General features: G+C 41.7%; 1 protein-coding gene across 1 annotated transcript in view; it reads left to right on the top strand.

Annotated features, from left to right (window-relative positions):
* The first annotated feature begins 3,717 nt into the window (after positions 1-3,717).
* Positions 3,718-12,296, top strand: part of ANGPT1 (angiopoietin 1) — a 139,533-nt gene continuing 130,954 nt past the window's right edge. The window contains exon 1 of the mRNA XM_083749248.1: positions 3,718-4,561. Within this exon, the coding sequence (XP_083605374.1) occupies positions 4,265-4,561 (297 nt within the window). The 5' untranslated portion in view covers positions 3,718-4,264. The remainder of the gene's footprint in view (positions 4,562-12,296) is intronic.

The raw sequence follows: 12,296 nt of genomic DNA on the forward strand, positions 1-12,296 counted from the left end.
ACCACTGAAGACTTAGCAGTCTCCGTTGTCGTAGAATGATGGATGAATGTAGCTGCATACATGCCATATATTTAAAGCACAAGATGTCCCCCTGCAAAACCCCTAGGAACTGCAGTTAGCTAAGGCCTCTGGGAGTTGTAGCTCTGTGAGGGGTGAAAACTAGAGTTTTCATGATTCTTTGGAGAAGTCTTGCGTGTACACAGCCTGTGTGAGTGGCTGGAGGAGAAACTGAGTGAAGGGGCTAGAATTCTGAACTGCAGTCCTTCACAGTGCAACATTTTATTACAGGTTCTACCTGTCAGTAGCCATGATGGCTAAGGGTTTAGAAGAAGGGGGGTTTCCTTCTGAATTTTCACTGCTAAGGCCTAGACAACAGGGAATGTCTGTCACCTTTATATCCTGTTCGAACTTTCTGAAGGCATATAACTGTGTTTGAAACTTACTGAGGAACTCAGAAGACCTTTGATCTGAGCTTTATGGTCATCTTCTTATGTCCATGTAGTTCCTTCTGTTACCATGATTCTGTGCTTCTTTAGTCAAGGGCTTCCACTCTGACAGTTGTTAATGCCGGCTATTACTTGAACTGTGTGACGGTTGTGTCAGAAGCACATTAGGTTGTAAATCATGTGTCTGGTAGAAAAGCGTTTATGATTTCTATTTTTGCCATGAACAGGAAATTGGGTTGGAAGGGATTCAGGTATTTTGTGTGACGTGAACGTAACTTAACTTTATCTAGCAGCCTCAAAAGCAGGCAGGCAGGCAGGCAGGGAGGCAAGCAAGCAAGCAAGCAAGCAAGCAAACAAAAACCTACGCCAATCCCAAACAAACAAACTCTGTAAACTGTTTGTCACCCTTTTCAATGCCAAAGATATCAACTCATGCACATTTGTACTGATGCTGGTGTGCACAGATAGTCAAGATATAGATTATGAGATAGACAAGTGGATATAAAAGCATCTTAAACGCTGGAGCTGCAGACACACCATATATTTAAAGCACTTGGCTTCCCTCAAAGAATTCTGGGAACTGTCGTTTATTAAGGCTGCTGGGAATTGTAGGTCTGTAAACTGCAGTTTCTGTAACTGGACTTTACCTACCACAGATCTACAATTCCCAGCAGCCTTAACAAACTACAATTCCCATAATTCTTTGAGGGAAACCATGTCCTTTAAATGTGTTTTAAACCACAGAGCCTAGGACTTGCCAATCAGAAAGTCAGCGGTTCGAATCCCCGCGATGGGGTGAGCTCCCATTGTTTGGTCCCGCTCCTCGGTCCCAGCTCCTGCCCACCTAGCAGTTCAAAAGCATGCCAAAGTGCAAGTAGATAAATAGGTACTGCTCCGGCGGGAAGGTAAACAGCATTTCCGTGCACTGCTCTGGTTCGCCAGAAGCGGCTTAGTCATGCTGACCACATGACCCGGAAGCTGTATGCCAGCTCCCTCGGCCAATAAAGTGAGATGAGCGCTGCAACCCCAGAGTCGTCTGTGACTGGACTTAACTGTCAGGGGTCCCTTTACCTTTAATGCTGTGTACGCAGCTTTAGGGGCCATTCCTTCTCAAGTTTTATTGTGGGTGCGTTCTGCAATGTCCTTGACACAGTGACTTGACATTGGCAGTGAATCTGTTCGGCTTTGATTTCTTCTGCTATGCTACCACAATTGGTTGCACTGCAGCCCCTCCAGACAGTGATAAAGTGAGACAAAAATGAACTCGGAACATTTCAAGGATGGAAGAGTTCAATTTACCAAGGCCTGGGCGCAAAAAACTCTGGGTGGCGGTGGGAGATCATTCCAGAGTTCAGGTCCCACTACGGAGAAGGCCATTCTATGTGTTCCCTCCTTCATCCTTCAATAGCAGTGTTGATCAAGAGAAGAGTGTGCCTTGTCAGGATTGAGTTGGGTGGTAATGAAGGGGCTTCTCCTACAGATACTTGGATCATTGAGTTGTTTAGGGCTCCATAAAACCCTTACTATCTGAGCAAATGTCTAGTTTGCACCCACCCACCCACACTCATACATATACCATACTGTTATGTCTGGCTATAAATACAAATCAGGGAGCCAGGGATGTAAGGAGGTTGAAGAAACTGAATGATAAGGGGTTAAAAGACACCAATTAATCCTTCAAAACAGACGAGGACTTTTTTCTGTCTGGCTCAAACTGTCTGCTAACTAAAGTAGCAGATGAACGAAAACAACAACAAAAAGATTTTAACTATGAAGAAAAGCTATAATTCTGATCTGACGCTTTCAAAACACATTGGGGTGCGAAAACAATCAGAAAAATCTTTATGAAGTTAATTGCTTCTAATTATAAATTGCAGCTATGTTGGTCAATTAGATTTGACAAACTGCTCCATAATATTCTTGCAAGGAAGCTGGTAAAATGTGGGCAGAGTGAGTTACAGTAACTGTTAGGTGGATTTGTAGACAATGAACAACAGTGGGCCCAGGATGAAAACCTTTGACACTCCATTTGTTGCTTTTTCCTAGGATGATGATGGTCTGGAGAAAGCCAAAAGACAATGTCAGAGATTGTTTTTTTCTGCTTAACAAAGAGGCACTGGGGTGAAATCTGAACATATTGTACAATATCTGAATTTGCCATCGGCAACAAGACCCATTGAACATAATGATGCACCTCCAGTTATAAAGCCACAAGAATCTTGGAATTTTACTAAGAATGACACTGAAAGTGAAAATCTTGGATCTGATGTGGAAGCTCAGTGTGAAGCATAGGACCACGACCCCTTATTTGCAGGACCTTGTTCCTCAACCGGCCCTCATTTGTTAAAGCTAAGGAGGTCTTTTGGTGAGGGGTCAGCACCTTGATGGGAGACCACCTAGTAGCCCCATGCAAGTGAATTATAGGCATGGAATTATATACAAAGAGAATACCTGGTGGGATATCCTATGGATATAAAACACTATTATAAAATGCATCTGTGGTCATAATTCAATGCAGCACAACATATCCAGGTTTCAAGTAGGGTTTTCCTTGAGTCATTTGTCCTCAAGCAGCTTCCCCAGTTTTAAAAGTCATGTGCTGAGCTGCAAAGGGGACTGCAAGAGGAAAATTGCCATCGCAGAAGTTTAATGTGTACACAGTATTAGTTGCAAATGTGCAGTGCGGCTCAATGGATCAGTGCCAAGTTGTTTGAAATCTTAGTCGGGGGGGGGGGGGGGAGAGAAACCAGCATCATTGCTTCCCTCTTCCACATTATATATGCAAACAGTCTTTTCAATCTTGTATCGACATGCAAAGAAATAATCTGGTGAGTTACATTTCCCAAACTGTTTGCTTTTGCTTTAATCATATCTCCGATGCAGAAATGATTCTGTGTTTTGATGAAAGAAATGAAATTGGTCTCTGTTCTGTTATCATGCCTGCTTTCTACCCCAATCGTTTGACAAGAATCGCAACCCACTCTCCGATTTAGCATTCCCTGAGAGAGTCGCTTGGTCACATACCCATTATACGAGAGCAGATATTTTCCATGTGCGGCGGTCTGTGTGTTAATGTTTACTGGAGGGGGGGATTACAGCAAGCCTGGACCCTGCAAGTCCATTTAAATAGTTCAGTTTGAACATGGGAAGTCTATTAAGGTGGACTGCTCGACTCGTTAAACTTTGTCAAAAGGCTCTTAGCCGTTTTCTGTGCAGAGGGAGCTGAGCAGGCGTGCATGTTTGAGGTCATGCTTCGAGCCAGAGTGTAAGATGATCCTCCTTTGCCGAACCCATCAGGCATCCCTTCGCACAGGGACACACTCACTCACACACATTCCACTCAAGTCATCTTGTGAAAAGCTGCCGGCTTCCAACTTGGCTTGAATGTACAACCTTAATAAAACACGCCGAGGTCTCCGAGAAAATAGCAGTTCAGCCGCAGCGAGGGTAGGAGAAAGAGGCTGGGGCTATGCCTGGGCAGCTGACTCAAAGAGGCTGCATGCTGAAGTGTAACAGAGGGGAAACGATAAATCCCGGCTACTATGCAATAAATTGCTCAAACTCCGGCTAAGGAAGCAATCAGCTCTGGTGCACTTAGTCACTGTTGTTGTTGTTGGTTTTTTTTAAGTCACCATTTATTATCTGAATCTTCTTCACTTTTCTTTACCTTCTCTGATCCCCCAAAGGGATTTCAAAAGACAAGGTAAAGCATTTTTTATTTTTTTTTAGAAAAAAAGAAAAGAAAAGGAAGTAAGGAAGGAAGGAAAGGGGTTGGGTCAAAATTGTCTCTAAGAGCAGGAAAGGAAAGGGACAGTAACATGACCATATTCCTTCAGTTTGCTTTCCTTGCTACACTTCTGACTCACCTAGGCTGCAGCAATCCACGTCGGGGTCCAGAGTCCAGTGCCAGAAGATATAACCGGATTCAGCATGGACAGTGCACCTACACGTTCATCCTTCCAGAACAGGATGGGAACTGTCGTGAAAGCACCACCGACCAATACAACGCTAACGCTCTCCAAAGGGATGCCCCCCACATGGAGCAGGATTTCTCGTCCCAGAAACTGCAGCGCTTGGAGCATGTGATGGAAAACTACACTCAGTGGCTGCAAAAGGTAAGCACTCCATTTTCGATTCCTCGCACACCTTGCTCAAGTTGTACATGCTATTCTGACTGAGATGTTATATTGGCCGGGCGAACATTGCATACTTGCTGATAAAACGGTGGCAGCATCCTCTCTGTTGTGGAATAATGCAAATAAAGCTTGCTGCATGTTTCTTGAAGATTTTCCCCCAATCCTAAAACAAAACAAAAATTTGATTTCTTTTGTTTCCGAACATAAAAGCAGAGGCTTATAATAATCCGTTAGGAACTTCTGAAGGAATACATTTTATATCATGTGCTGGTAGCTTATGATCAGCTAACCTGTTGACAAGCTAAAACAGGCTCTTAAAAAATAAACTGCATGCAACATTTTAAGCATAATCTTGGTGCTCGTGGAAATAAGTATTGCCAGTTGGTTAGGTAAGAGATTAAGCATTATGGATCTATAAAGAGAACTGTAAAGGTTTTTTTCTTTTTTAACCCTCATAAAAATAAAACAGCTTGCATCTTATATCAATATCAAGTTGAAATTTATTCCAGGGGATAACTGATGAATGGTTTAAGGGTAATTACGGTAATTGTTCACTCCATTGTGCTGCATCAATAATCACTGGACTCCTTCCTTATTTTGGTTCAGCTAAGAAAAAGTTGATACAAGTTAGTAATGTTATAAATGTGCTTAGTCAGAAGAATTATGCTGGAAGTTTTAGATGAGACATGCATGCACCTTAGTAGAACTGTGGCTAGGTAAAGGGTTTGCTGTTTTGGTTTACACTGGATTCTCATCTGAAAAGCAGCTTTGAATCACGCATCCCAATACATCACCTAACTAGTGATTTGAAAACTTTTTGGCCATTCTCTGTGCCTGAATATTCTGAGGGTGCCTTTCTACATTCTATGCACGATCCATTCCTTAATTATACTAAATAGTCACTAAATGTGGTTCATTATATCGCAACAGTGATAATCACCTGGACAGGTGGATTTCATGAGCACAATCCTGCACTACAATCCTATGCACCTCGACTCAGAAGTAAGACCCACTGTTTTCAGTTGGATTTACTCATACATAATGGTGCATAGAATTGCAGCTTTAAAGCTTTCCGGAGAAGATCTGCCTCATTTAGACTTATGAACGTGTTGCTACTGCAGTTTTACTGGTTTAAAGTTGCATTTTAACCTGAAGAATAGCTTGGGAGGAACCCAAGTGGCTTCCATGCATCACAATTCCAAGTGCATTTCCCTAGAGATAAGACTAATCCAACGCATTGGGAATTCCTCCTAGTTAAAGGTTTGTAGAATTTCAGCCTGTGCCTCCAACTTCATTGAGAGGAGACTTAAAGTAGAGGAACACTTTTATAATAAACACTTGTTCTATTCAGCATGGCTTTGAGCAAACCTTATGCAGGAGAGAAGTGTGTGCATTCACAAATCCTCTGTGTTCACGTGTCATTGCTTCTTTTGTGGAAAGAGCTGCTCTGCTAGAAGGCATCTAGGATGTTGTTCCGTGTTCTGCATTTGACCACTAGGGACTGAACTAAGCCCACTGTTTTATTTACAATCTGCACAAGGGGGGGGGGGGCGAGAGAGGGGGAAGTAAGGGAGGAAAAAAACCTACTTCTGAATTGCAGTTGGCCCCCAGGCTCTAAGAGAAGATAGCCACTGGCTGACTCATCACCTAAGTGGTATGTCTAGGGAGAGCACCCTTCACTGGTTATTGGAATTTTGAAATTAGGCAAAAGGTTTCCTGACGGGTCCTTTCAAAGCAGCAAACAAACAAAGGTCACATCTCTTTCTGTGTCACTATTTCACAAAACAAAATAGCCTGCTTCCCAGCATTATAGCTGGTAGTGCAAATGACTCAGTTCTATTGGGCTCCATTATAATATCCATTTGCTGCATTGTTGTTGTCAATGTGGGGCATTTATATTGTAATTCCTCCTTTTTTATAGCAAAGACTATATTACAGTTCCAAAGCTGAGGTTTATGCCCCCTAATTCCCTCTCCCCAAATCCCGTCTGTTCAAATAAGTTTCTGTTTGAGCAATATATTGCCACAGACAGAGTAAATGAGAAATATTACTAGTCCCATGGCTATGACCCAAGTGCAGCATTAGAACTGCTTTAAGAATCTGGGAAGATATATATTTATATTCACAGTGCTTGTGTCTATGTGGGTTCCTGAGCCTTTCCTGTAATGTATCACATTCATTAAAACTGTTCAGCATTAGAGCACGTCAGAACATATTACTTCTATTAGAACATATCCCAAACACAGTCTTGTACACTTTGGAAGGCAGACTGGCAATGTAAGAAAGGATTGTAGTATGCATTGTTTAACGAGGAAGTTGACATTGCGAGGGTCTTAGTTTAGCTAATCTGGAAGAAATGTAGCCTGGTCTTTCTTTAACAAAAAGCGAAAGGCAGCAGATTTTGGGAAACAAAATAAATATTTTAAAACCCCTCTTAAAATGAACTGTCAGTTTAAATCTTCCTGAGGATTGCCTTGTCTGAGTTTCTGCATTGTCCAGTGACATTTGCATATTCACGGTTGGTGCGGAAGTGATTGGCTGGAGGAAGACCCAGCTTAGCAATGAGGAGCTCTTTTGCCGAAACTACCAGAAGGTGATGGTTTGGGAAGCCTATTTAGCACTTTTCCCTTGAAGGATTTGTTTTAACAAGGGTAGCTTCCTTCGTTATTTAACCCTGGGCTGCGCATCTGCCATGTTTGTTCTAACAGCGTCAAACAGACTGCTTACTGGTTTTTATTCCTTGCAATAACTGGCTGTCATGCAGCACTGAAATGCTTAGGTTGTAATTTCAGTGTTTAAACATTGTCAAAGAATAACTGACATTTTTAGCTTGGCAACTATTCAGGATTTTTTTCCCATGCTGAGCGAATGTATGGTACCAATAGAAGTACAAATAGTTTCACAACTGTGCAGATGTATGTATGGTATCCATTTAGCCCTCTCTCAACACAATGCTTGAGATTGCTGTAGGTGAATGAAGTTGCACATCGGCATAATGCAGCCAGCATTTAAAAAAAATAAAAAACTCTCTCATAACCGTTTCTAGCAAAAGTGTTTGGCATTCAATACCCAACAGTTAAAAGCATAACCTTGTTAAAGAGAAACCACTGGCGGTTGTTTCTGTAATCAGCCAAAATCTAAATTAAAAATGGGTCTGTTAAGCCGATCTCCCATGAATCAGATTGGAAGATAATTCAGGGGAATGTTCTCTGTTCCTCTTACCATGTGGCAGAGTTTTCATGACTGAGTAATTTGAATATGTTTTCATAAACCTCTCCATATACGCTTGGGATGCCTGATCGCATGTTGTACCTATTTTCTGACCGTAGACCACTTTAGTCTGTTAAGGGTGTTGTGTATGGAAGATGATGGCTCAGCATATATGATAGCCTTACAATGTTGACGTTTCCTGAATTTAGGCAGTCAGAATGTCTTTTCTGTTGTCATTCTCAAGATCCTATCTTGCCTGTTTGTTTCTGTTCATATATTGCCTTTCTCAGGCCACATCTGCAACTATACATTTGAAGCAGTATCATGCCACTTTAAACACTCATGACTCCCCACAAAGAATCCTGGGAACTGTAGTTTGTTAAGGGTGCTGAGAGTTAATTTCACAGTGGTACGATTCCCGGAGTTCCCTGGGAAGAGGGATTGTCTTAAGCTACTCTGAAGAAAGATGGAGGAACGCAGGTTTCATCTCAAGCTCCAAGTACAAGTTGGCAATGCAGTGAAAAGTGCTAACTGAGCCATTATCCTTCAATGCTTGCTTTCTGCAAGCAGGGAGATGAGCAAGTTGTCATTGTTTTGCATACAGAAGCTGTTGAAAATGTTATCCCCACTCGCAGTCTGAGGTGGTACAATCCATTCTACCATCTCATTCCCACCTGGTTTTGCTCCATGTGTAGCTCAGTCCTAACCAACAGTTAGCAACTAAGAATGATAAGTGCCATATCATAGACAACCATGGTCCAACTTATCTTTAAAAAAAGGCCTTCTGAGCAGTGTGACTTGGCCATTTGGAGTTTTATTTTTTATTTTTAGATTTGCGCTCAAATTGTTGTGTTGTTTATTTCTCTTAAACGTTCTGTTTTCTGATCTCTTTACTGAGCACCACTTCAGAAACATTGGTTGGCAGCTCCTTTATAAATTCTTCAATAAACAAACAAACTGAAAAGCCACTTAAGTAACGCAGATGGAGTTCAGAGAGAAGAGAAATCCCAAAATGCTTTACTAGAGAAACTGTACAGAACACTGTATAATATGAGGAGAAATAGAGGCTTTATCTTTCTGACTTCAGGCCTTGTAGACAGCAGGGAGGCATTCAATCAAACATACAGAGGAAAACTCACTCAGTACTACATAGCCAGTGAGGCCATGTACTACCTCAACAAACATCATGCCGCTCTGGCTGGTTGCTAAGCAATACCTCCACTTGTCCAGTCTTGACTAGTTGGCTAACGGAACTAACCATGAAGTTGCACATGAAATTATCCTTGCAGTTACACTTCAATTAAAAGGTACTCTGAACATCAATGTTCTTCCCTGAGTAGTTGGTTTCTAAAGGAGTAGGAAATCTGTGTATGGATTTCTGCCATTGCAAGGTGTTGTAGATCACATGCCCAGGGTGGATGTGATCCATTTTCTCTCCTTTTGCTATTCCCTTCTCACTTTTTTCTGATACCTGACTCCCCCTCCTTCTCTTTTTCCCACTTTTTCTCCCCACCCCAAAATGAACCAACCTGAATACTCTCTGAATTATTATTATTATTATTATTATTATTATTATTATTATTATTATTAAATTATTATTGTTATATTTTATTTATATTCCACCCATCTGACTGGGTTTCCCCAGCCACTCTGGGCAGCTTATAGCACATATTTTATTTTGTAAAACATTAGGCATTAAAAATTTATTGATACAGGGCTGCCTTCGGATGTCTTGCAAAAGTCAGATAGTTGTTTATTTCCTTATCCGATGGGAGGGTGTTCCACAGGGTGGGAGCAACTACCGAGAAGGCCCTCTGCCTGGTTCCGAACAATTGTATAGAAAGCAACTGAATCCAGTAAGAAATTCTCCAACTCCACGTTTGACCAGTGCTTGCTGGGATAGAATCCTTAGTTACAATATCAGCTGAGATTTATAGTTTTTCTAAGCATTACTGAGATTTAAGATGTGGCAATAAACCAAATCTCTTCTTGGCAGTGTCCATGAAACACTTTTCTGATTATTTTGTACAGAGAAAAAACCTAATGCACAGACTTTAGTTCATTCAGTTATGATAGCCTCCTCTCCATCTCAAAAACGAGAGAGATGTTGGATGATGCTAGTTGGTGCTATTCAATGCACCTCTTTTCAGTGTCACCCAACTAGGAAGGGAGGAGAAATTAGATTCGGTATGCATTTAAAGATGAATATATCAGATTCACACTTTCCAAAACAATATGCAAATTGAAACACATCTTTCCTTTGAAATTCATAGTCCCTCCCCCAACAAACCTCCTTTAGCAAACATGCATAAAAATGAAGATATTATTGAAAACAACATTAAAAAGTCTATTTTCTATTACAGGAAATTGCTTGTGAAATGTGTGCATTACTCAAAACAGCATTTAAAATCTGAAGACATTCACATTACAATGCTGGTGAAATTTCATGCAGATTTATATAGATATAGGTATAAATTGCTGGAAAATGTGGAGAACTGTATTTAAGATTGGGTTGATGAGAAATGGAGAGAAGTGAAATTGACAGATCCTTCCATCCTTATGGTTGGTTGGTTGGTTAGCCACCCACTTTGTCTCTAAGCCAGAATGACCAGGGGAAGTAGTGTTTTGGGAAAGTTGTGGCTGGTCACGAGGGAAAGCCATGAGACAGATTTTAAAATGCCGTGGGTTGCTCTTGGTTGGTCAAGCCAGTGTAGTCTCAATCTGATCTGGCTGAAGCCCTGATACACCCAAATCAGGCGGATTTGGGTCAGTACTTGAGCTTTGACCAAACTGGCTACACAGCCCTATTTTTCATCACTTAGTCGTTTAAGCTGGAAATGTTAGACACAGAACCAGGCACACTTTTTTGAATGCAAAGCGTGTGTCTGCCCCTGGGCTAAAATGCTCTTTGTATGACAGAGCAGTATTGCCCAGAGTCTGGGAAGGAATTTACCCACAGCAGAACCAATGGTGGTTACAAAGCAGTCGCTGTGAGTGGGTGAGAAATTCAACTTCCCTACACTCTGTTTTGGGATTCTTACACCTGCAGCCAAGAACAGAGTCAGGCTGGAAGCGGGATTTTATTTAGCAATGAAAATTGTCTCAAAAGCAATGCACTTTGTGTCCAAAAATAAAAATAGTTGGCTGCTTTGGGCATTAAAAACATCTTTCTCCTATTCATGTGGCTGAATTTTGTTAAGAGCTTTATTCATCCACATTCTGGTAACCCACAGAGATATTCCAAGTGCCCACAACAAAAGTCAAGGGATCCCCAGCGTAGAAATGCTAAGGATTGGTCAGAATTGACAGATTATTTATTTGGCAATGATAAAATAAATACACGCAAGTGGAAGCATCAAAGGGCCATTAGAAAAGAGAAGCAGCCTATCTTGCTTTGGGGGGGGGGGGCATCATCACATTTCTTTAGTTTCTCAAAATGTTTCCCAGGCTTTGATGGAGAGCCTTGTCACAATGGGCCATCCAGCCCCGAATTATTTATTTTCATTAATAACAGTGGTAGGTCGGCGCTTTGCGGTCACACTAAATCATAGAAAACTATCAGTCATCAGACTTGTCTCTAGGCTTGTCCCTGACGTTCTCCCTGGGAGAACTCACTATCCCTAAAGCACCAGTGTATATTTTACTAATCAAATGCAGAGGACAAATAGAGGCAACTGCTAATGTGATGAATAAATGGTGTATGTATGAGCTGCTAGGGTCCAACAAGGGATATCTGCAGATGGCAGTCAGCATCTTCTTGCACATCTGTTGCTGGTGTGGACCTGCATTTGGATGTGGGTCTACTGGCTGGACCAAAATGGCCTTCTGCATTTTTATTTATTTTTTAATTAAAGATTTTCTTGTCTTAAAGAAGTATGTGTAATGTCTCTCGTATTTTTTCCATGTAACATTTTTACAAATCAGTTTCATTTGTTGAGATATTAGGGGTGGAGGGGGGGGGAGATGGGGTGGGGGTGGGGTCGGGGGCCGATGTTTCTATTTTGCTTAATGTATGTAGGGTTTGGTGTCAGCATTGCTCGTGCTGTTCATTTGTGTTTCTTTGGTGGTGAGAGAGGTTGGGGTTGGCCTAGGGTGTGGTTGTTTGTTTGTTTCTGATTGGCTGTGGTGATCTTTGCTTTCATGTGTGAGCGGGGTGGGTGGGTTTTTTGGATCAGGTTAGCCATATTGATTTGTATGCTGTTGGTGGCCAAGAATAAGCCCCAAATACCTGCACCTCCCCACCTCAGAAGGAGGATGGGGAATCCCCAACATAGAAGCATATTACATTGCCAACCAAATATGCCATATTATCCCATATATACTAGAAGATAAGACAAAACAATGGGTACACCTAGAGAGGGCCCTCTGCATTTTGTGGCCCTGTTCATAAGCAATGAAGCAGGGGAAGGTTTATCCCATTGTGGCAGGGGAGGGAGGTTTACACATTGAAATTTGCCACTGTTGTGGGGTCACTCACCTTTAGCAGATGGTGTCTTCTTCGTTC

Source organism: Podarcis gaigeae, assembly GCF_964106915.1.
Source record: "Podarcis gaigeae genome assembly, chromosome: 7".
Classification (NCBI taxonomy): Eukaryota; Metazoa; Chordata; class Lepidosauria; order Squamata; family Lacertidae; genus Podarcis; species Podarcis gaigeae.